This window comes from Camellia sinensis, chromosome 6 (genome assembly GCF_055761805.1).
Source record: "Camellia sinensis isolate YWXY chromosome 6, ASM5576180v1, whole genome shotgun sequence".
Taxonomy (NCBI): Eukaryota; Viridiplantae; Streptophyta; class Magnoliopsida; order Ericales; family Theaceae; genus Camellia; species Camellia sinensis.
Window position 1 is genome coordinate 79,043,778 of NC_138966.1, and position 20,270 is coordinate 79,064,047.

The following is a 20,270-nucleotide window of genomic DNA, read 5'->3' on the forward strand; positions in this document are numbered from 1 at the left end:
TTAGCTCATTACTCATATATATATGTAGGTGTACAGGCACCAGACTGCGGCTAGAAGCGTCGGGGTTAAGCTCCAGTTTTGTCAAGCCAACCTATGTGCCTCACTGCGAGGTTCTGAGCTTGTCAAGTTATGGCTTAGGGGTGTTTTATTTTCCCTGTCTGTCTCTATATCTGTTTTGTATAACTGTATAGACTGTTACTGTACTGTTTAATAGGGATTAGGTCCGTGAACTGAATGATTGCATATCTGTACATACTGTTCTGTACTGTTCATGTATATGTGTATGAAAAATCTTTTTGCATACAAGCTCACAGCTCATTGGACATTGTTTACTTACTGTATTGGCTTCCGCCAGCCCCTGTACTCTGTATTACTATTCTACTGCTAAGCAGGCCTTCGGTAATCTCAGATTACTGGCCGGTTACGGTACTAAACCCATAGGGGCGGGTTTGGGTCATGACAATCCATCTTCAAAGAGCATGTTCTCTATGTTGATGAACTGTTTTTCATAGCTGGCCGTGGCCTCGTTGCATCCCTTATCCTTCGCAAATTTGACAGCTATATCGAGACCAGCCCGAGATGCATCTAGTGAGGTTGAGTGCTGCTGCTTTTCTTCCTTCAAAATGACAATATCTTGAGCTGAAGACTTCAGTACGACATCCATCGTGTGAAGCTTCTTCTTTGCCACTACCACCTTGCCCTCTTAAGCAGGCAGTCTACGCTCCAACTTCTTCATATTCTCATTTTGCTTGTCCTTGGAGGACTTTAATCTGTTTGCAGTCTTGGTCAGCTTCTTATGACAAGTCATGGTCTTATAAGCAGAAGAAAGGCCCTACAAAGAAAAATATAAGGTTTAAAAAAAAAAAAAAACCCTTCAATACAAAAAAAGAACAACAGTGGACACTTACCACCAAGGACAAGTGTAAGGCATGAGAGAAGACAACTGCATCCGACTGCTCAAACAGCCGAGTAGTGTCAATTAGAAGAATGGAGCAGTGAACAATGGCAGAGGCCATTTTGGCACTTCCTATAGCCATATCAATATTCGTGAGTTGCCGATCATTGAGGGCAACCATGAGGATGATCGGAGAGATGACGATTGGCTCTTCTTTTGTACCTCAGTAGATTGGTCAGCTAGGCGCTTACTAGACTTCTGCCTTGAAGATTGAGGAAGAGTGTTCTCAGTGGCAGCAGTAGTAAGGGGAAGACAAATATCATCAACTACCATGATCAACGATTGTTAGGGTCGATCAGTGGTAGCAGAACCAGAGATTGCCTAGGAGGCGGAGGCCAACTCACTCTCTCTTTGACGCTTCCAAGGAGCAGCGATCTCCATGAAGTTCTTTGGTGGCATGTTGTTAGAGACAGTGATCTCAAAACTAAATGATTCTTCTAGGGACTACTCCTCCTCAGCCGCTAGATCTTCAATATTCTCTCGAAGATGGGGAAGGCTGTAGAAATCAAAGCCGCCGCCATCGTCGCCAAGAGGAATGCCTTCGGTCACTACTACAGTGTCATAATAGGGGATGTAAGAAAGGAGCACGTGAGCAACACGACCTTGACCTTGCTGGTCGGAAGAACCTCTGTACGGCCAAAATTGTTAAAGGAGGGAGATGTTGACTTGGCCTTCCTACTCACTTGGGTGAGAGAAAACTTCTGGAGCTAGGAAGAGAAACGAAACAAGAATATCAGTACCAATCGTATAAAAGGCGAACTCATAAATGCAAAATAAAAGAAAACATTAAGGCTGGCCGAGGAATTTAAGGATAGGTCAGACCCTGTCAACACCAGAAGGAAACTCCCAGTTACCCTCCACTATTACAACTAAGTTATTTATGCATTTTCTGGAATCAAGAAACATTTGAACTAATTGGCATTTCGCTGATCTGTGCTTGAAGTAGAACTTTGCCCTCTCTCTGGTAGTAAGGACAAAATTATAACAATACCTAATTTCAAGAAGCCCTAAGTTTACTGCTAAAATATTATGCAAGGAGACTTCACCTATAATTACCGTAAAGAAGTTGAGGGCAAGTTGAGAAATGGGTACTCCGTAGAAATACAACACCTCCATAAGAAGAGGATGCAAAGGGAATCGAACTCCTCCCTCGATAATGTCGATTAGGGGTAGAGATATTCGCTTCTCTAACCCTTTGATGATGTCATCGCTATCAATGGGGAGATGAATAATAACATCATCAGGGATGTTATGTAGAGTTCTAAACTCTAGAATACTCTTTTCAGAATTAAAAAATTGTTAGATGCAATTCATGGTGAATAGGAAAAGAAAAGCATAGACAAAGATAGTATGAAATCACAAGGGAAGAGAAGGAGATGAACTTACAGGAAGGAATGGATTGGAACTTCAGACGGTAGAGAGAGAAAAGAGAGCGTCTGAGCTTCTAAAATGATAGCAGGCAAAAGTGACGAAGGGCAAGGGACATATGCTCATTTAATGTGTCAAAAGTGAAATGGTGCATAGAAAGACAATATGATGGATGCCATCATTAACATAGCAAGCCAAAAAAGATTGTCACCAATGAAAAATGGCCCGACACTACGTTTGATTTGCTTATCATCTTCGGCAACCGCCCCATGATGATCACTGAGGGGGGGGGGGCAATTGTGGAGGGATAAAGTGCTGGCCTAAGTTCAAAAGGTAATTAACCAAAGCAACCCAAAGGAAAGGAAAGGCCTAGATAGATTACTAAGAGGACCATTAGATACAACTGGTGGAACAATGGCACGTGCTAAGCACATAAGGAGCAAGATCTCCTTCTAGAAGGAGATTAGCAGAATGTCAGAGGATCATTGCATTTATCTTTATTTAAAGGTGGAGAGATCAAGCAACAAATACAAAGATATAGGTCAGGCCTACTAATAAACACAACTGTCCGATTAGCTTGATTGGACAAACATAACACTTGGCAAGTTGCCCACTAACATCTGACGTAATCTAGGCCGTCTAAGAGAGGATGATCCAACGATTAAAGATAAAAGTAGCATGGTCACTTGCCGAACTAGACCTAGAAGCGGGCAGAACCCTCGGATCAAACATTGATCCAACAGACAGGATTTAAGTCAAGAATATTATAAAAGGAGAAGTAGGTGAAGTAAAGACGATAGAATAGAGGTAATCCAATAATCCTCATTTAAATATAAGTTTCCTAAGTCAAATGTATCACAAATAATTTTTATTTTCTTTTTAACTTTTTAAATATAAAATAATTGTTAAAAAGAATGATGTGTTTGACAAATGTTAAGATGTTATGTTTTGTTATTGAAAAAGTTTACGTGGAGTTTGAAATTTTTTATTTTTAGTGAACATTTAATTTTTTTTTAACTGTTAAAATTCTTCTAGATTAGGACCCGAAAATAAATAATTATAATAAAAATTCACTATAAAGGTGAATTTTTCTCTTATGGCACCTAATTTTTTTTCCTTTTTTAGCTCAAATAGTTCAAAAGTGTATATATATATATATATATATATTTAGTAAAAAAACAAACTGGGATTTAGAAAGGTATCACATGATAATGTGACATGCTACTTCTATTAATTACGAGGGCAAATTAAACTAACGATTCCTTAGTCACTAATTTTTTAATTGTGATACATTTGACTCAAAATTTTGAATCTTGTTCTAAATAAAGACAATTGAAGATAGTATTCCTCAATTTTAATGGCAAAATTGTTAATTTGATAAAATAAACACTAATTTGACAAAACTAAATATCAAAAAAAGAAAATTTGAATTTTTAAAAATTATTTGTACCTACTAAAGATAAAATTATGTAAAATTGATAAATCTTTTTAGACATTTATTTATTTATTTATTTTACCAAATTAATTTTTCTTGTGTTTGGATGATGATCCTGTAATGGATAGTTATTTTTATTTTCATTAAATTAGTTTTTATTTTTTCGAAAGTCAAATATGAAGACAACTTTGATATCATTATTATACCAATTTATTAAATCAAAAAATCCAAACATTTCATTAAAAACAAATTAAAAGCTTAACAATCACTCATTACATGATTATCATCCAAACACATAATAAAAATTAATTTGGTAATATATATATATATATATATATCTAAAAGATTTATCAATTATGCATAATTTTATCTTTGATGGATATTGTAAGAGGGGCTAATTTCAGCCCACTAAATTATTTAGGCCCAATAGCCCAAGATTAGTGGGCCCGAATTTATCGCAAGTCCAAGAATCGGTGGGCCCAGATTTATCGCCATCAAACGGATTGAATCGCTGTAAGCCTCGAAAGGGTTCGGGTCCACGAACCTAGAGACTTACTCGGGCCCGGACTCGAAAGGGTATTAAGCAAGCCTAGAGATCCGAGGCACTCGGACTCGAAAGGATTCGGACCCACGAATCTAGAGATCCGAAGTACTTGGCTTCGAACGGATTCAGACGCAATCTAGAAGTCGCTCCGTTAATGAGTCCCAGAACACTTGCGGGCTCGGAGCTTTCCGGGATCTACGCACCAGAACGATGGGCGTAATGGAGTTCGAACAAAGGACCCGATCCCGAGGACGGTGAGTGGAGATAAATTCACTCTTCGGTTAAACTAGCCTATACCCGGGTCGAGGTGGCACGACCTCGGGGGGTCCATGAGACTCGGCAATATTTTGCGGCAGGACGTCCTCTGGGACTACCCCTGACCCTTTGGGATGATTGGGGATCATTGGTTAGGTGTGGCTAAGAAGAAGGGTTCGCCGAGGGACTGATCTCCTCTTCGGGGTTTTCTCATCCTCGGAGAAGTCACCTCCTCGGAGAGGTCACCTCCTCGGACAAGGTGGTTAGAGAGAATATCCCCCATGTGCCTTGCACATGGGCTCCATCCTACATCATGAGGTGCCTATAAATAGCACCCACCCATAGCTTTACAAGGGATGGATTTTGGAGATTTTTTAACTCTTGGGAAAGAACTAATTTCCCTTCTCCATTATCAACCTTGAAAGTGAAAGTGGGAGATCAATGGGAGAGCCTTGCCATTATTCTATTCTCTAGCCATTTTGCCTTCTTCTTCACCCAATCTCTTATCTCCATCATCTCCTTTGTTGTTGTGTTCCTAAGTTGAGATTATTGAAGAATCTAAGCCTCTCATCATATTCTAGAGAATTTGAAGTTGTTCTTCAAGGATCTTTGAAGATCTTCGAATTTTTCAACTCCTTTCTTGAACCCTCTCCTACATTTTTGGCGACTCTGCTGGGGAGGCGGATTGGTTAATGGTCTCAACGAGATCTGGAATCCACACAACTCCAACAAGGATGGCGGGAGAAGATGAAGTTCACCAACAAGGATCCTCTAATGGTGGTGATGACAGAACCATGGCTCCAGATCAACCACTTTTGCTTGAAGCCATTCAAGGACTTCAAAATACTCAGCAAGAGATTCTTACCACTCTTCAGAATCTCACTCACACCATGTTGGTGATGAGTTCTAACTTTGCACCAGCGCCAAACGGAAATCAAACTGGTGGTGGAGTTATTCCCGCCGGAGCGCAAAATCAAATCCAAGGAGAAGTAGGCCCCAATCAGCCTATGGCTCATGGCAACACGGCCACAGTAACACATGCTCAAACCACAGTAGGCGGCAGCAGTTTGCCCATGCCCGGGCTCCATGGCGTGCCGAGCCAAGATCCAATGGTGACTAGGGGAGTTTCTGGTGTAATGAATGGCGCTCCAACGACTGCTGGTGTCCAGGAAAACATAAGGAGCATGATGGCGCAAAAGGGAGCTATGCCCGTACCTAATCTTGTTACGCCACCAGTGAATGTTACCCAAGCACCAAGCGGGCCTCCTTTGGTGCCGACAACAAATCTGCAAGCACAACCCGGTATAGCGGCGCCGTGCGGTGGACTCTATGGGCCTCAATTCAATATCCCATCACCAACTGGCTTGTCTATAGGCGCTGATGGCCAGTATCGTCAAATGTCCTCACCAATGATGAATTCGCAGCACCAGAATGGCCAAGACGCCCCTAGCTCAATCTTCGGGTACATAAGCCAAGTCCCGGGAATACCACCATCAAACTCTCTCCCTCAACAGTTTCTCACTCTCGCCGATGTGCAGGCCATGTTCGATCTCGAACGGGGCAAGAGGACCTTACCCTCTTTGCCTGATCCAGACGTCAAGCCGCCTTACCCCATTGAGATGCTGAGCTATCCATACCCTGAGGGGTATACAGTGCCGAAGTTCATCAAGTTCGACGGCAAACAAGGAAATGCCCGAGAACATGTTGTGCGATTCATCGAGACTCTAGGTATTCATGGTTCAAACCACGTCCTCCGACTGAGAGAATTCTCTAAGTCCCTCACCGACCGAGCATATAGTTGGTATGTTAATTTGGCCCCAAACTCTGTCCGAAGTTGGGAGGAAATGGTTAACAAATTCCACTCCAAGTTCTTTCAAGTGGCGGAGAAGGTGACCACACTTACATTGTGTAAAGAGAAGCAACAAGAAAGTGAAGACATCCTTGACTACGTCAAAAGGTTTCAGGACAAGGCCGTGGATTGTCATGAAGCAGTTGAGGAGAGTTATCTGGTTCAAATTTGTCTAGAAGGGGCATTGAGCAGGTACAAAATATTTCTAGTTAACCACAAGCTACCCACCTTCTCGGCATTAATAGAAGCAGCTCGGAACATTAGCATTCCTCAGGCTCAGGAGTCCGGATTTAAAGCCAGTTACAAGACTAGTTTCAAGTCATCTCGTGGACCTATCGTTGCTGCTGCCTCTGCCCCGGATACCCGAAATTCACAAGGAGGAGGTCATAGAGGCCAGAAAAGAAAGCAATATAATGGTGAAAAGGGGAATGTTTCTTATCCATGTGGAATCGAGGAAGTGAAAGCTCTAGTTAAGGAATGGGTGGCTGACGGAGAGCTAAAATTGCCTTATGTTGAAGAAATGCCATCAAAAAAGGACCGTGAGAGCCCTGAATTTTGTGTCTACCATCGTACATTGAAACATCCGACAGAGAAGTGTTGGACTCTCAGGAAAATCTTCAGAGATAAAGTCGAGGCAGACGAATTGAGGTTCAAAAAGCGAGGGACTCAAGACATCCGAGAACAACCATATCCTCAACACCGAGACAAGGGCAAGAATGTTGCTATGATAGCTTATGAAGGCCCAATGATCGAGGCTATCGCTAATCTCGATGACGATGACTGTTATCTGGACGACATCCTCGAGCCAGAGGGTGAGCAAGTTTACTATGGAAGTGCTCTCGATCCAGAGGGCAGAACATTTATGACTCATGGCGAAGATCCCTTTGATCCAGAAGGAGGAGAAGAATACTATGGAAGAGGAGGACACCATGTTTATGTGGCATCTTATTTTGAGGAGACCGAGGAGATGGTTAACTACGAGCCTCCAAGAGTGGAAAAAGATCCGGATCACTATGCCAAAACCTTGCAAGACTGTGTAAAGTTCAAGCAGTTCTTTGACCAGCTTGGACTTTCCAAGGTGGCAAGAACAGAAATCACCAAGTCTATCATTAATATAGCAGAGGCACACCATGAGGAATGCATGTCGACTGAGGGATCTATCCCGAGGAAGGCAAAAGAGCAATCTAGTGCCATTACTTTCTCCGAGGTTGATCGAAAGTATCCTTTTTCACACAATCGCCCGCTTTATGTGACTGCTTTTATTAACGGGGTTGAGTTCAAAAGGGCCTTTCTAGATAGTGGAGCCTCTATCAACATTATGACTCGCGCTACTCTAGAAAAGGCCGGAATCTCTGAAGAACGCATTGTGAAGCAGCCGATAGTCATCACTGGCTTTGGTGGAGAAAGGAGAGTTACTATCGGATGCGTAACAGTTGATTTAGCTGTTGGAGAGATTCGCTCGGCCACCAAGTTCCATATTATCGATTCTGAGGCAAATTATCACATCATTCTAGGGAGGACCTGGATGCATAGATATGGGGCTGTACCATCGAGTTATCATCAGTGTGTTAAGGCTAAATGGGGAAAGAAGACGGTGACAATTCAGGCTACAGAAAGGCCGTTCGAGATCCATGAAGCTCATTATTCTGATGTCATCTACTTCACCGAACTGGCTGTCGAAGAAGTTCCCACCACCTCTAAGCCTCGAGGGGTCAAAATTCCTCGTTGGGAGGATATCAAAGATGACAAGGAGCCAATGACAGAATCAAGTAAGCGGGCGATGTCTAGACCAGAAAGTCCGCCTATTCCTCGGAAGGTGATGAAAGTTCGAGAAGGAGGTAAGATGGTGTATTATTTATGAAGGTGCGGGGAGTCGGTTTCTTCAGTCACCGACTCCGAGTCAAAAGAAGAGCCTCCTGACAATGATATAGTAATAAAGCCTGAAGCGGCTCCAGAATGTATGCAAGATGGGCCGAAGCCTCAGCCTGAACAACTTATCGAAATAGATCTGAGTGATGGACAAGATGCACCGAGGCCGGTATTCGTAAGTTCGAGCCTTAGCCTAGAGAAGCGGGAACAGTTGTTAAAGTTGATAAGCCGATACTCAGATGTGTTTGCTTGGTCATATAAGGAAATGCCCGGACTAGATCCTGACCTAGTCTCCCACTATCTTGATGTGTTCCCAAACTCCAAGCCAATTAAGCAAGCTGCTCGAAAATATCATCCAGATCTCGAAGAGAAGATTAAGGAGGAGATTGAAAAACTTCAACAAGCTGGTTTCATCCGGCCAATACAGTACCCCACGTGGTTAGCAAACATCGTGCCAGTAAAGAAGAAGAATGGCCAAATCAGAGTATGTGTAGACTTTCGAGATTTGAACAAATCTTGCCCGAAGGATGAATTCCCTCTTCCTCACATCGACACCCTCGTGGATACTACCTCGGGACACCAGATGTTCTCATTCATGGATGGATTCAGTGGATACAATCAGATTAAGATGGCTGAAGAGGACGCAGAAAAGACTGCTTTTAGAACACCTCTCGGAAACTTCTTCTATACAGTCATGCCTTTCGGACTCAAGAATGCCGGTGCAACTTACCAAAGGGCTATGACTGCAATCTTTCATGACATGATCCATCATGAGGTGGAAGATTATGTTGATGATCTAGTGGTGAAATCCAAGAAAGAAGAAGACCATCTCCGAGACCTTGAGAAGGTATTCAAGAGGTGCCAGAAATTCAAAATGAGGATGAATCCTCTCAAATGTGCTTTCGGGGTGACGGCCGGGAAGTTCCTCGGGTTTCTTGTACATAGGCATGGTATCGAGGCAGATGAAGACAAGGTCAAATCTATCAGAGCAATGCCTCCCCCGCATTCTCAGAAGGAGTTAAAGAAGTTCCTCGGGAAAGTGTCTTATATTCGGAGGTTTATCCCAGCACTTGCAGAGATCTCGGCCCCTTTCGGTTCATTGTTAAAAGGAGATGCCAAGTTCGAGTGGAACCAGGAGCACCAAAAGGCCTTCGAGAGAATCAAGGCAGCCTTGACCTCGCCTCAGACCATGATAGCCCCGCAGCCCGGGGTGCCGCTAATGTTGTACTTAACTTCAACCCCCAAGTCCATAGGGGCATTATTGGTCCAAGATGTAGATGGAGCAGAACGCCCGGTGTATTACATCAGCCGGAAGATTCGAGGAGCAGAAGTCCGATATACCCCGGTAGAGAGACATTGTTTAGCTTTGGTATTCACTGTCCAAAAGCTCAGACATTACTTCTTAGCACACCAGATTCGGATTGTCACTAAAAGTGATCCAATCCGATACCTCCTCAGCAAGCCTGCTCTAACCGGGAAGGTGGCAAGATGGTTGTTAGCACTAGGTGAATTCGAGATCACATGTGTAGCCCCCAAGGCGATCAAAAGCCAAGCCTTAGCTGATCTCCTTGCCCAATTTCCAAGTGGTGACTATGAACCAGTGAATGAAGAATTAAGAGGAGAGGTGCATGCAGCTATGGCTTCCGAGGAAAACTTCTGGACATTGAGCTTTGACGGAGCAGCAGCCGGAGGGAAGGGAGGAACCGGGATAGTCCTTACAAGCAAAAGTGGGGAAAAGTTATATTTGTCTTATAAACTGGATTTCCATTGTTCGAATAACGAAGCCGAGTATGAGGCTCTTATTTTAGGCTTGATAGCAGCTGAGAAGCACAGTATCAAGAAGATTCGGATCCGGGGGGACTCAAAGCTGATAGTGAAGCAAGTTTCAGGACAGTTCGTCTTAAAGGAGCCTGCCTTGGCCACATATCGAACAACAGTCCAAAGGCTTCTTGACAAATTTCAAAAGGTCGAAATAGAGCATGTGCCTCGCTCCGACAACAAGTTTTCAGATGCCCTCGCAACATTAGGGGCAAGAGTTGACATTCCAGAGGAAGAGGCAACAATTGTTATCAAGAAGAGAACAGAACCTTCAATAATACCCGAAGACAAAGGCCTTCCGGAGGACTGGAGAGGAGAAGTCCTCGAGCAACTCAGAAGCAAAGTTGGAAAACTGACTATGGCCAAGCTTGCCCAATTCACAATTATTCAAGGTGAACTTTACTTCCGAGGAGGTACCGGATTCCTAGCCCGGTGTATTGGCCAACAAGAAGCAAGCTTCCGACTACAACAGATCCATGAAAAGTCTTGCGGGGATGGGGATATCAGTCTGTATAGAAGAATCCAAAGACAAGGTTATTATTGGCCCGAGATGGAGAAGGACTCAAATCAATTACAGAGGGAATGCCCCAAGTGTCAGTCATACATCCGGGAGGATGAGAGTTGCTTTGAAATTGATACCCCTGACTGGAGGCAAGTCTACATTGACTATCTCAAAGAGGGAACACTACCTGAGAGCCCGAGGGACATTGCACACCTCAAGAGGAGAGCGAGGCGGTACTTTCTTGATCAGGACAAGCTGTATAGAAGAAGTATTGAGGGCACTCCCCTGAGATGTCTCTCTAAGGAGGAGTCAGATCTAGTCCTCGGAAGAGCCCACGAGATTGAACATCAAGGAGGGGCTCGGCTGTTCGAGCAACTTATACACCTTGGGTATTACTGGCCGACCATGGAGTCAGATGCATCCCATCACGTGAAGAGGTGCCAGACTTGTCAGAAACACGGAAATTTGATCCATGCTCCAGCTGTAGACCTGCATAGTATCCGAACGCCATGGCCGTTCCATACCTGGGCTTTTGATCTGATAGGGCCCATCTCCACATCTTCTAAGGGGTACAAGTGGATTCTCGCAGCCACAGAATTGAGTACAAAGTGGGTCGAAGCAATTCCTCTGAAGAACGCTACGGGGCCTGCAGTTGCGAACTTCATCAAGGAGAATATCATTTGCCGATTTGGAGTACCAAACACCATCCTCTCGGATAACGGCACTCCCTTCATAAACAAAGATGTGAAGAGCCTCCTAGAGACTTACCAAGTGAAGCATCACAAATCCACACCCTACTATCCAAAAGGGAACGGGCAGGCGGAAGCCACAAACAAGACACTGATAAGGATTCTGAGCAAGATGATGGATGAGTTTGGGGGGACTTGGTCCGAACAGTTGATAGTAGCCCTATGGGCGTATCGCACTTCGAAGAGAAAGCCAACTCAAGCAACTCCTTACTCCCTTGTGTATGGGTCCGAGGCAGTGTTACCTATAGAGTTGGAAACGCCATCTGCTCGAATGGCTCTCGCCTCGGGAATGGTATTGGAGCCTCGAACCACCAGATTGGAAGCATTAGAGGAAAAGCATGACAGAGCTGCAAAAGTCATGGAAAGGTATCATGAGTCCATCGCCCGAGCCTATAACCAGACTGTGGTACCAAGGAAGTTTGAAGAAGGTGATCTAGTATGGAAGATTGTAGACCCAATCATGCGAGGACAGCCTTTACCCAAGTTTTCTCCAAAATGGGAAGGGCCCTACAAGGTGGTTCAGGCAAGCTCAAGCGGGTACTACAAACTTGTAAGGGTTGAAGACGGCTTCCGAACTGGCCCGCTCAATGCAAAGTTTATCAAGCATTACTACCCATAGTTGGACTCATCTATGCTGAAATTCATTTTCACTTTCTTACTTTGTCTAAAGGTTGTATTTCCCTTGCGTTATGAAGAAGCTGGTTTTCTCTATGGTGTATGTTTTATCCCATCACTTACAGTGAATCTATTATGCTTTTGTCAAGAAAGTTGAAGAACTAATGAGAATATTTCAGCTTTTATAAACATGTGCATATGATTGTTCTATCATTCGAAATAAATATTTTATCAAGTAGAATGAGAAAACAATGCGAAAATATCCAAACAACAAAAATTTTGTCATTTCATTGCATTGTCCTAGATAAAACATTTTTATCGAAAGGGGCAAGAAAGTAATGATAAAAAAAAAAACTCAATCTTTCCTAAAGACACCTTCGAAGAAGCTGCCCGTCACATCTACATCTGGAGGACAAACAGTAGAGTGTGCCTCTAAAGTCTCCAAGGCCCGAGCATAACCCGACTCAAGTTCACGAAGAGTTGCCTTTGTCTCATCTATAGAGGTGCGATAAGAGGCAAGCACAGACATAAGTTCCAGCCGATGACTGGCGTTCGAAGCTATATCCAGGCGCTTCCGAAGCCATGATAAGTCCACTTGGTGACGCTCCATGTCAGAGATCCCCTGATACGCCGTCTCGACTACTTTTCCATTAAGGTCACACAACCGTTGCGTGTCCAAGCTATATAAGATAGTGGCAAAAGACTCGAGAAGAGCAGTCTGAATGAGTGGACACTGGCAAGCAAATGAAGCAAAGGTCTCCGGGTAACTTGAATGCACAAGCTGTAGAACTGAAGCAAACTCAGGAGCTACCCAATAATGGAGAAATGATACTTTGCCAGAAGTCGAAGGAGGAATTGGGGCCGGAAAGTTGCTAGTCTCAGGAATCTCCCCAATGTCTATCGGGTTAGATGAACCACCCGGAGGGGTAACTCCCGGCAGAGGTCCCGAGCCTGAGAATGCCGAACGATAAGGGGACAGACCAAAAGCATCACTATCAATGTGGAAATCACTGAGATTCAAATCCAAAATATTCGAAGGCACTGGCGATGAAGAACCTCTGGCAGTCGTCTCAAAGGCAGGTGTTCCCCCTTGAGAAGGAGAACCGTGAGGAGTTACAAAGAGAGTCGGAGTAGAGTCCGGGGCAGGTGAAGGCAGGACCCCGGTAGCAGCTAACACTGGAGCAGAGTCTGAGGCAGGTGAATGCAGGACCCCGTTAGCAGCTAACACTGAAGAAAAGATAAGAAGGCCTTATTAGAGGTAGGGAACAGGAAAGTCATTTAAGTAAAGATTTCTCACAGATATAAGTAAATGACAAACTTCAGAAAGAAAGATTACCAGAGGGAGAATCAATATGCAAAGCAGGGGCAACTGAAGGACTCCTAGCATCAACAAAGTCACTTGGTCGTGTAGAGACCACTTGATCGATCTCAATGTCTGATGAAGCCTGAACAGTAGCAGTCATCCCTGAAGAAGGAAGGAGGGCCGGAGGATGAGAATCACCATAAGTGCCAGAGCGAGTCTCAGAGATCTCTAGCACATCCACCTCCACACCATTCCCAGAGGCGCACCTCATCTCTACATCACCTCTAGAAGCATGGCCCGCGACATCAATTTCTGTGGCATCAGTCCCTCCAGCAATCTCAACATCAGAACGGTGAGCCCCAACAAACTCGTCACCAAGGTAGTGCTCCTCCTCAGCTACGGTAGGGCGATGACGACGCGTGCGTGGAATAAGGTCACAAAAATGATCGGAGGACTCAGCCTCATCATCATCGTCATCTATAACTGCTATACGAGGGGTGCACATCTTCACAAGTCTTGCAGACAAAGGGAGGGTGTCGTCCAAGTCTGAGTCCGGCCTGGGGGAGGCAGCATGGCCAGGAGCCACGGTACCGAGAACGTCAACAACCGCAGGCCTGGGGGAGGCAGCATGGCCAGGAGCCACGGTACCGAGAACGTCGACAACCGCAGGATCCTACACAACATGGGCAAATAAAAGTTTTCATTTTAGAAGGTATAGTCTCAAGAAGGAAAGTAGCTTCAAATCAAGAATTTCGGGTACCTCACGAAGCCTTTTGGAAAGGCGAGGAGCGGAAGGACTGGCATCAGAAGTCCTCTTGTGAGCCATCTTCTTAAGGCGGGTCGTCCGAGGACCAGAGGCCTTATTCAAAGGGACTGGCTCTGGAGAAGTAATTGCCAAGCTAGAAGCAGATGCCCGAGCAGAAGGGTCAGTTGGAGCAGATGAAGTGAAGAAACCCTCGTACATATGGTCAGATTTTCGGCTCTCGGGTAGCCGAAGAGAAGAATCCTTCTTATAAATCGGCGGAGGCAAACATACGGTCGGTCTGCTCTGGACAAATGCAATAAACGCATCGATATTCTTCTGCCAATACCGCCTGAAAGAGGGGGTGAAACCCCCTACTCGGCTCAAGCCTGGCATCGTCAAAGAGCCGGATATGGGAAGCACGGTGTGTATAAGCCGGCGACTGAAGCGCCCGTAGCTCTCTGAAAATGATAATAAATGAGGTGATGGCCCCGGGGCACATTGATCAAACCCGAATTGACATGCTACACGGTCAGGCCTATAAACGGCACTATCAACGCCTTCCTCATGCCACACCGGTAATGAACTCGGACGGATCATAATTAGCATATCAACAAAGGGTGCAGGGATGTTCTTCGGCAAAGGAAAGGACACCAAGCGGGAGGAACCATGATAGATAAGCGGTGTGGCCACACCTACAGGTGGGCATACATACGGCCGTGCCACAAAGCGTCGGGGATCATCCACCAGAGTATTCAAGGATAAGGTGGAAATAGTACGTGACCAACGTGTAATCAACGGCTGGCAAGACTTCGCTTTCTCAAATGTCCGAGACCCATCAGTATCGAGCACGGGGATGCCATCTTTATCCACTATCTCCCGAAGAACTTCCGCCTCAAATACAGTCGGAGCAGGGGCAAATTTTGGGAACCTCTCGAAGAAGAAACATAGCAGGAACTGGCTGTGAATAAAGGAGACAGGCTCATATCGACCCACGGAGCGAACCATATCTCGATGTAGCAGATCCAGCCGATAATAGAGATTCCCAAGAAATAGGGGAGCCAAAGGGATCCGATCTCCTCTGAAGAGCCTGACTGCCAAGGGGAAGACGAAAGGATTGAGGGAATCCGGAGGTGTGCTCGGAAGAATGAAGAATGAAAGGAAGCAAGCCAGAAATCCCAAGAAATAGAGCCTGGAGCCATACATCGGACCGGCTTCATACTCCCGAGAGTCAGGATCAGCATCTCTGGCCAAGGGCTGAAGATCCTTGAAGAAGTGACGGATCCATGCAGTATAGGAGGCACGGTCCGTCCTTACTCGACTAGTCCTCCTCGCTGAACCATCAAAAACAGAACTCCACCGACCACAAGTTTGAAGATTTAGCTTCAGAGATTGGATCAAAGAATCATCTTCGGGGGGTGTCTGCTCAGGGTCGAAGGCATCAGGGCCGGTCACTTCCAAACGCAGCAACATGAACACATCCTCAAGGGTGGGCCCCATCTCGTGCTGGCCAAGCATAAAGGTGTGTGTCTCGGTGCTCCATCGAAGAGCCATGGCTTCCAGGCTAGCATTGTTGCGACGGATGGATAGAGATCTAGATATTTTCACCGGGATCAATAGCCGGGCCTCCTGAAGTCGTTGACAGAGGCTCCTGTCCGAGAGGACATCATCGACCCACTCTTGCCAACCGAAAGGAGGGTTTGAGAAGGCCTTGAACTGAGGATAACAGTATGGAAAGTCCCCCTGCTCAATTCGAAAGCGTAGCACCGAGGAAGGAGAAATGAGGGCCTCATGTCCAGAGTCAGTGTCCTCAGTGAGACATAATGGAGCCGCCTTCGGAGATAGAAGAGAAGTGGTGGAGGTAGCCGCCCGCCAGAAGGGGTCCTTCCGACCAAAATAAGGAGATTTCCTCCACTCAGATGCCGGAGGTACATCCCTCTCTTTCATGAGAGCCGGTTCCGATGACCCCGGGACAGCGGGTTTCTTTCGAGAAGACATATGGCTGAAATAACAGGTATAAATAGTAAGGAGTTGACCGTATTAAAATTCAGAATATTGGAATTAAAGCAACACATTCGAATGAAATTTCGGCATCAACTATTCGTTTCTCTGAGAGTCCATGAATTCAACAAATTCTACGAGGAATTTTTTTTACACCAAGAGTCCAGGTTCAACCCCGGAAGTCATCAACAATTCATTTTCTCGGATATTCTTCAAGCTCAACAAATTTTAATACCAATGGGTGCATCATCAACATATAGATTTTCGTCTTCTATCATCAATAAGAGGTGCAATGTCATAGGTCGCTTCATGATGAAGTTCAATCGGGTCAATTTCTTAAAGTCACTATGTTCCATATTAAAGGTCCAATTTATACGGGGCTCAAAATTTGGACAGAGTGAAGTTCAATAGTAAATTTCAGGCCCGAGATCTGAAGTATATTACATTGCTTATCAGTAGAAAGATTCAATGGATCATTATGCAAATTACAAGAATGTCCTTTCCAAAGTCCATATTCATAAGTCCAGGGTTTCCTCTCTCCATGTCAAAAATGGAGCTCAAATACTAGTCAACAAGTTATATTCGGCCTTTCATCGGTGATAAAGTTCAACAAATTATGTTCAAGCCAAGCACCTCAATAAGGTTTCAAGTGCTAGTGCATGTTTCCATATGGCCAAAATCACGGTGTTTGAGCTAAAAAAAATATCATTGGGATTGCCACAAAAATTGAGTCCATATTCAGATTCAGTTTTTATTTATTTATTTATTTTATTTTTATTTTCATCAGATTGCTTGAGCCCTCTACATTGCCACAAAAATATATTTATATATATTTAAATATATTTATATTCGGAAGAGGGGGTCGAATGTCATACTTACAAATTTGGGCAGTTAGAGAGTTGAAGTCCGAAGCCGATACTGGAAATTTAAGCTGAAATCAGAGAGGCTTTACAGACTGTAATCAACAAGACTGGGCTAGGCTTGGGCAAGACCACACACGTTGCGTTGAGAGGGCGAACGTGCGTGGTCAACATCGGATAAGCTGAAGCCGGAAGCAGCGATGTGGAGCTAGGTTGGGCAAGACCACACACGTTGCGTTGAGAGGGCGAACGTGCGTGGTCAACGTCGGATAAACTGAAGCCGGAAGCAGCGATTGATTGTGCACAAGCCAAGGCTAATGTGGTTAATCCGAGCTCTAAACAAAAAAATATATATATATATGATAATCAGTATATATATATATATATATATTTGCCCAAAGTTTGTCAAGCAGCAAAGTAAAAAAAAAAAAAAAACTGAACCACCAGCAGATTCAATCTAAAGCAAGCACCAGCAGATTCGAAGCTAAAAAATATATATATATATATAATCAATATATATACTTGTCTACAGATTTTCAAGTAGCAAAATAAAAAAAAATGAAATTAGTTGAGAGGAAGACCAAGGCCCACCAAAAATGAAGCTCCAGAATATGAATTTCAGGATTTCATTTCATATGCAAGTCAAGATTCAATGGAAGCTTCAGTTATCTCAAATTCAAAATTGATATAAAACAATGCCCACAAATCTCAAAGGCCCAAATCAAAAGAAATTCAGATTTCATCAAAGCAAGAGGATCGAGAGTGGGTTTCGATAAAATACTTACAGATCTGAAGGCCACGCCCATGAGAGAGAGTGGCCAAGAACAATACAAACCGAGATCGTGATGAAGTGGCGCCGGAGTGAGCAAACATTGAAGTTGGCGAGCTGAACGGGCGATGGCTAGGATCGCGGTGTTGGCGTATTCGGAGCAAGTAAAATCAGTGAACAACAGCGCAGCAAAGAACAGTAGCGCAGGTTGAGGCGGCTGCTGCGACACCTAAGGCTGCTGTAACAAGTAACACACAAACAGTGGTGGTCTTCGACAGAGCAAGACTGAGCTCTGTTCGGAGTTCTGAAGTGGCGTTGCTGGGCCGAAATGAAGCACCGACAGTGAGCAGCGGCTTGGGTCACAGGTGCGAGCCGAACCGTAGCGCAGTGAGGTCACAGGTGCGAGCCGAACCGTAGCGCAGCAGCGGCTGGAGCAGGACAGCAACGCAGTGTACTGACTGCCGTGAGTGAGTGTGCGCTGCCGAGTTGTTGTGTTGGCAACAAGCTGAACGGTGGCCACACACGTCGCGTTGAGTAGGGCGACGTGCGTAATCGGAGCTGGACAGCAGAGGCTGAGAAGTGGTGAAATCGCAGCAGAGAAAGTGTGCCGAAATGGGCTCTGGTATTGTAGAAACAAGTTTTTCTTAAAGAAGAAGAAAAGCTGGGTTAAAGAAGGAAAGAGAGTAGGTGCGGCGGCTGTGCAAAAAATTTGGTGAGGCTTAGGGTTTTGGCCCCTTTCTTTAAATAGAAAAGAGGGAGCATTATTTATTTTAATTGGTCTGCTGTGTGCCAAATAGCAAAACGCGAGCCTTGTGTGCTATTTGTTAAAAAAAATGGATGTTTTGTTATTATTTGCTTGGTTAAAAAAAAAAAAAAAAAAAAAAAAAAAAAAGTACAAACAAATTAAATTTTTGCTTGTCAATTTTTTCTGTAAATTGAAGTGCGTCATCAACTTTATCCATAGGCTCTGTCGTGACAAAACATTTTTTTTTTTTTTTTTTTTTTTGGGGAACGTGATGCGAAATAGGGTCGAAGAAATGACAGTATGCATGTATGAGAAATTTAAAATTTCTCATACACGCAAGGGGCAAATGTAAGAGGGGCTAATTTCAGCCCACTAAATTATTTAGGCCCAATAGCCCAAGATTAGTGGGCCCGAATTTATCGCAAGTCCAAGAATCGGTGGGCCCAGATTTATCGCCATCAAACGGATTGAATCGCTGTAAGCCTCGAAAGGGTTCGGGTCCACGAACCTAGAGACTTACTCGGGCCCGGACTCGAAAGGGTATTAAGCAAGCCTAGAGATCCGAGGCACTCGGACTCGAAAGGATTCGGACCCACGAATCTAGAGATCCGAAGTACTTGGCTTCGAACGGATTCAGACGCAATCTAGAAGTCGCTCCGTTAATGAGTCCCAGAACACTTGCGGGCTCGGAGCTTTCCGGGATCTACGCACCAGAACGATGGGCGTAATGGAGTTCGAACAAAGGACCCGATCCCGAGGACGGTGAGTGGAGATAAATTCACTCTTCGGTTAAACTAGCCTATACCCGGGTCGAGGTGGCACGACCTCGGGGGGTCCATGAGACTCGGCAATATTTTGCGGCAGGACGTCCTCTGGGACTACCCCTGACCCTTTGGGATGATTGGGGATCATTGGTTAGGTGTGGCTAAGAAGAAGGGTTCGCCGAGGGACTGATCTCCTCTTCGGGGTTTTCTCATCCTCGGAGAAGTCACCTCCTCGGAGAGGTCACCTCCTCGGACAAGGTGGTTAGAGAGAATATCCCCCATGTGCCTTGCACATGGGCTCCATCCTACATCATGAGGTGCCTATAAATAGCACCCACCCATAGCTTTACAAGGGATGGATTTTGGAGATTTTTTAACTCTTGGGAAAGAACTAATTTCCCTTCTCCATTATCAACCTTGAAAGTGAAAGTGGGAGATCAATGGGAGAGCCTTGCCATTATTCTATTCTCTAGCCATTTTGCCTTCTTCTTCACCCAATCTCTTATCTCCATCATCTCCTTTGTTGTTGTGTTCCTAAGTTGAGATTATTGAAGAATCTAAGCCTCTCATCATATTCTAGAGAATTTGAAGTTGTTCTTCAAGGATCTTTGAAGATCTTCGAATTTTTCAACTCCTTTCTTGAACCCTCTCCTACAGATATAAATAGTTTTTAAAATTTCAAAAATAGTTTTTTGACATTTATTTTTGTCAAATCAGTTTATATTTTATCAAATTAATGACTTTACCTTTGAAATTGAGTAATGATATTTTCAATTATTCTTATTTAGAACAAGATTAAAATTTAAGATTTAATGTGTTATAATTAAAAAGTCAAAAATTAAAATAATACGTGTTCTAAATTATAAAATTTTTTAGCATAATTCGCCCTAATCACTATTTATATCTCAAATTTATTTCCAAGCAGATAGTGGGGGTTTATAATTGAGTGTTTGATAAATAAAAATTAGCACCATCATTATGAATCAAATTAAAATAAATTCTTTAAGAATAGACTTTGTAATCTGATAAACATTATTTATTATCTGGTGCTTTATGCACTTTCCAGTGAGCATCGTATTCCATATCATGTCCTTGTGAGAGATGCAATCACGTCCCCTCATCCAAAC

At 44.2% G+C, this 20,270-nt stretch overlaps 1 protein-coding gene and 1 long non-coding RNA gene across 2 annotated transcripts; both read right to left on the reverse strand.

Moving 5' to 3' along the window:
• Nucleotides 1-462: 462 nt before the first annotated feature.
• On the reverse strand, nt 463-2,539 carry LOC145792311 (uncharacterized). The gene is made up of 3 exons (XR_014331696.1): nt 2,342-2,539; nt 909-1,662; nt 463-832 (listed from the first exon to the last, which is right to left on the reverse strand). It is a non-coding gene; the product is annotated as an uncharacterized LOC145792311 (long non-coding RNA).
• Nucleotides 2,540-13,176: 10,637 nt separating this feature from the next.
• On the reverse strand, nt 13,177-14,480 carry LOC114313747 (uncharacterized). The gene is made up of 2 exons (XM_082874055.1): nt 14,023-14,480; nt 13,177-13,935 (listed from the first exon to the last, which is right to left on the reverse strand). Exons 1-2 carry the CDS (start codon nt 14,398-14,400, stop codon nt 13,279-13,281), a joined length of 1,035 nt encoding a protein of 344 aa, XP_082730181.1. The 5' UTR covers nt 14,401-14,480; the 3' UTR covers nt 13,177-13,278.
• Between the last annotated feature and the right edge of the window lie 5,790 nt (nt 14,481-20,270).

Excerpts from the sequence above, each read along its gene's own strand:
- LOC114313747 (XM_082874055.1), bottom strand. The coding sequence starts at position 14,400 with ATGCCAGGCTTGAGCCGAGTAGGGGGTTTCACCCCCTCTTTCAGGCGG. Across the intron at positions 13,936-14,022 it reads TTTCCAAAAGGCTTCGTGAG|GATCCTGCGGTTGTCGACGT; the intron begins GTACCCGAAATT and ends CATGTTGTGTAG.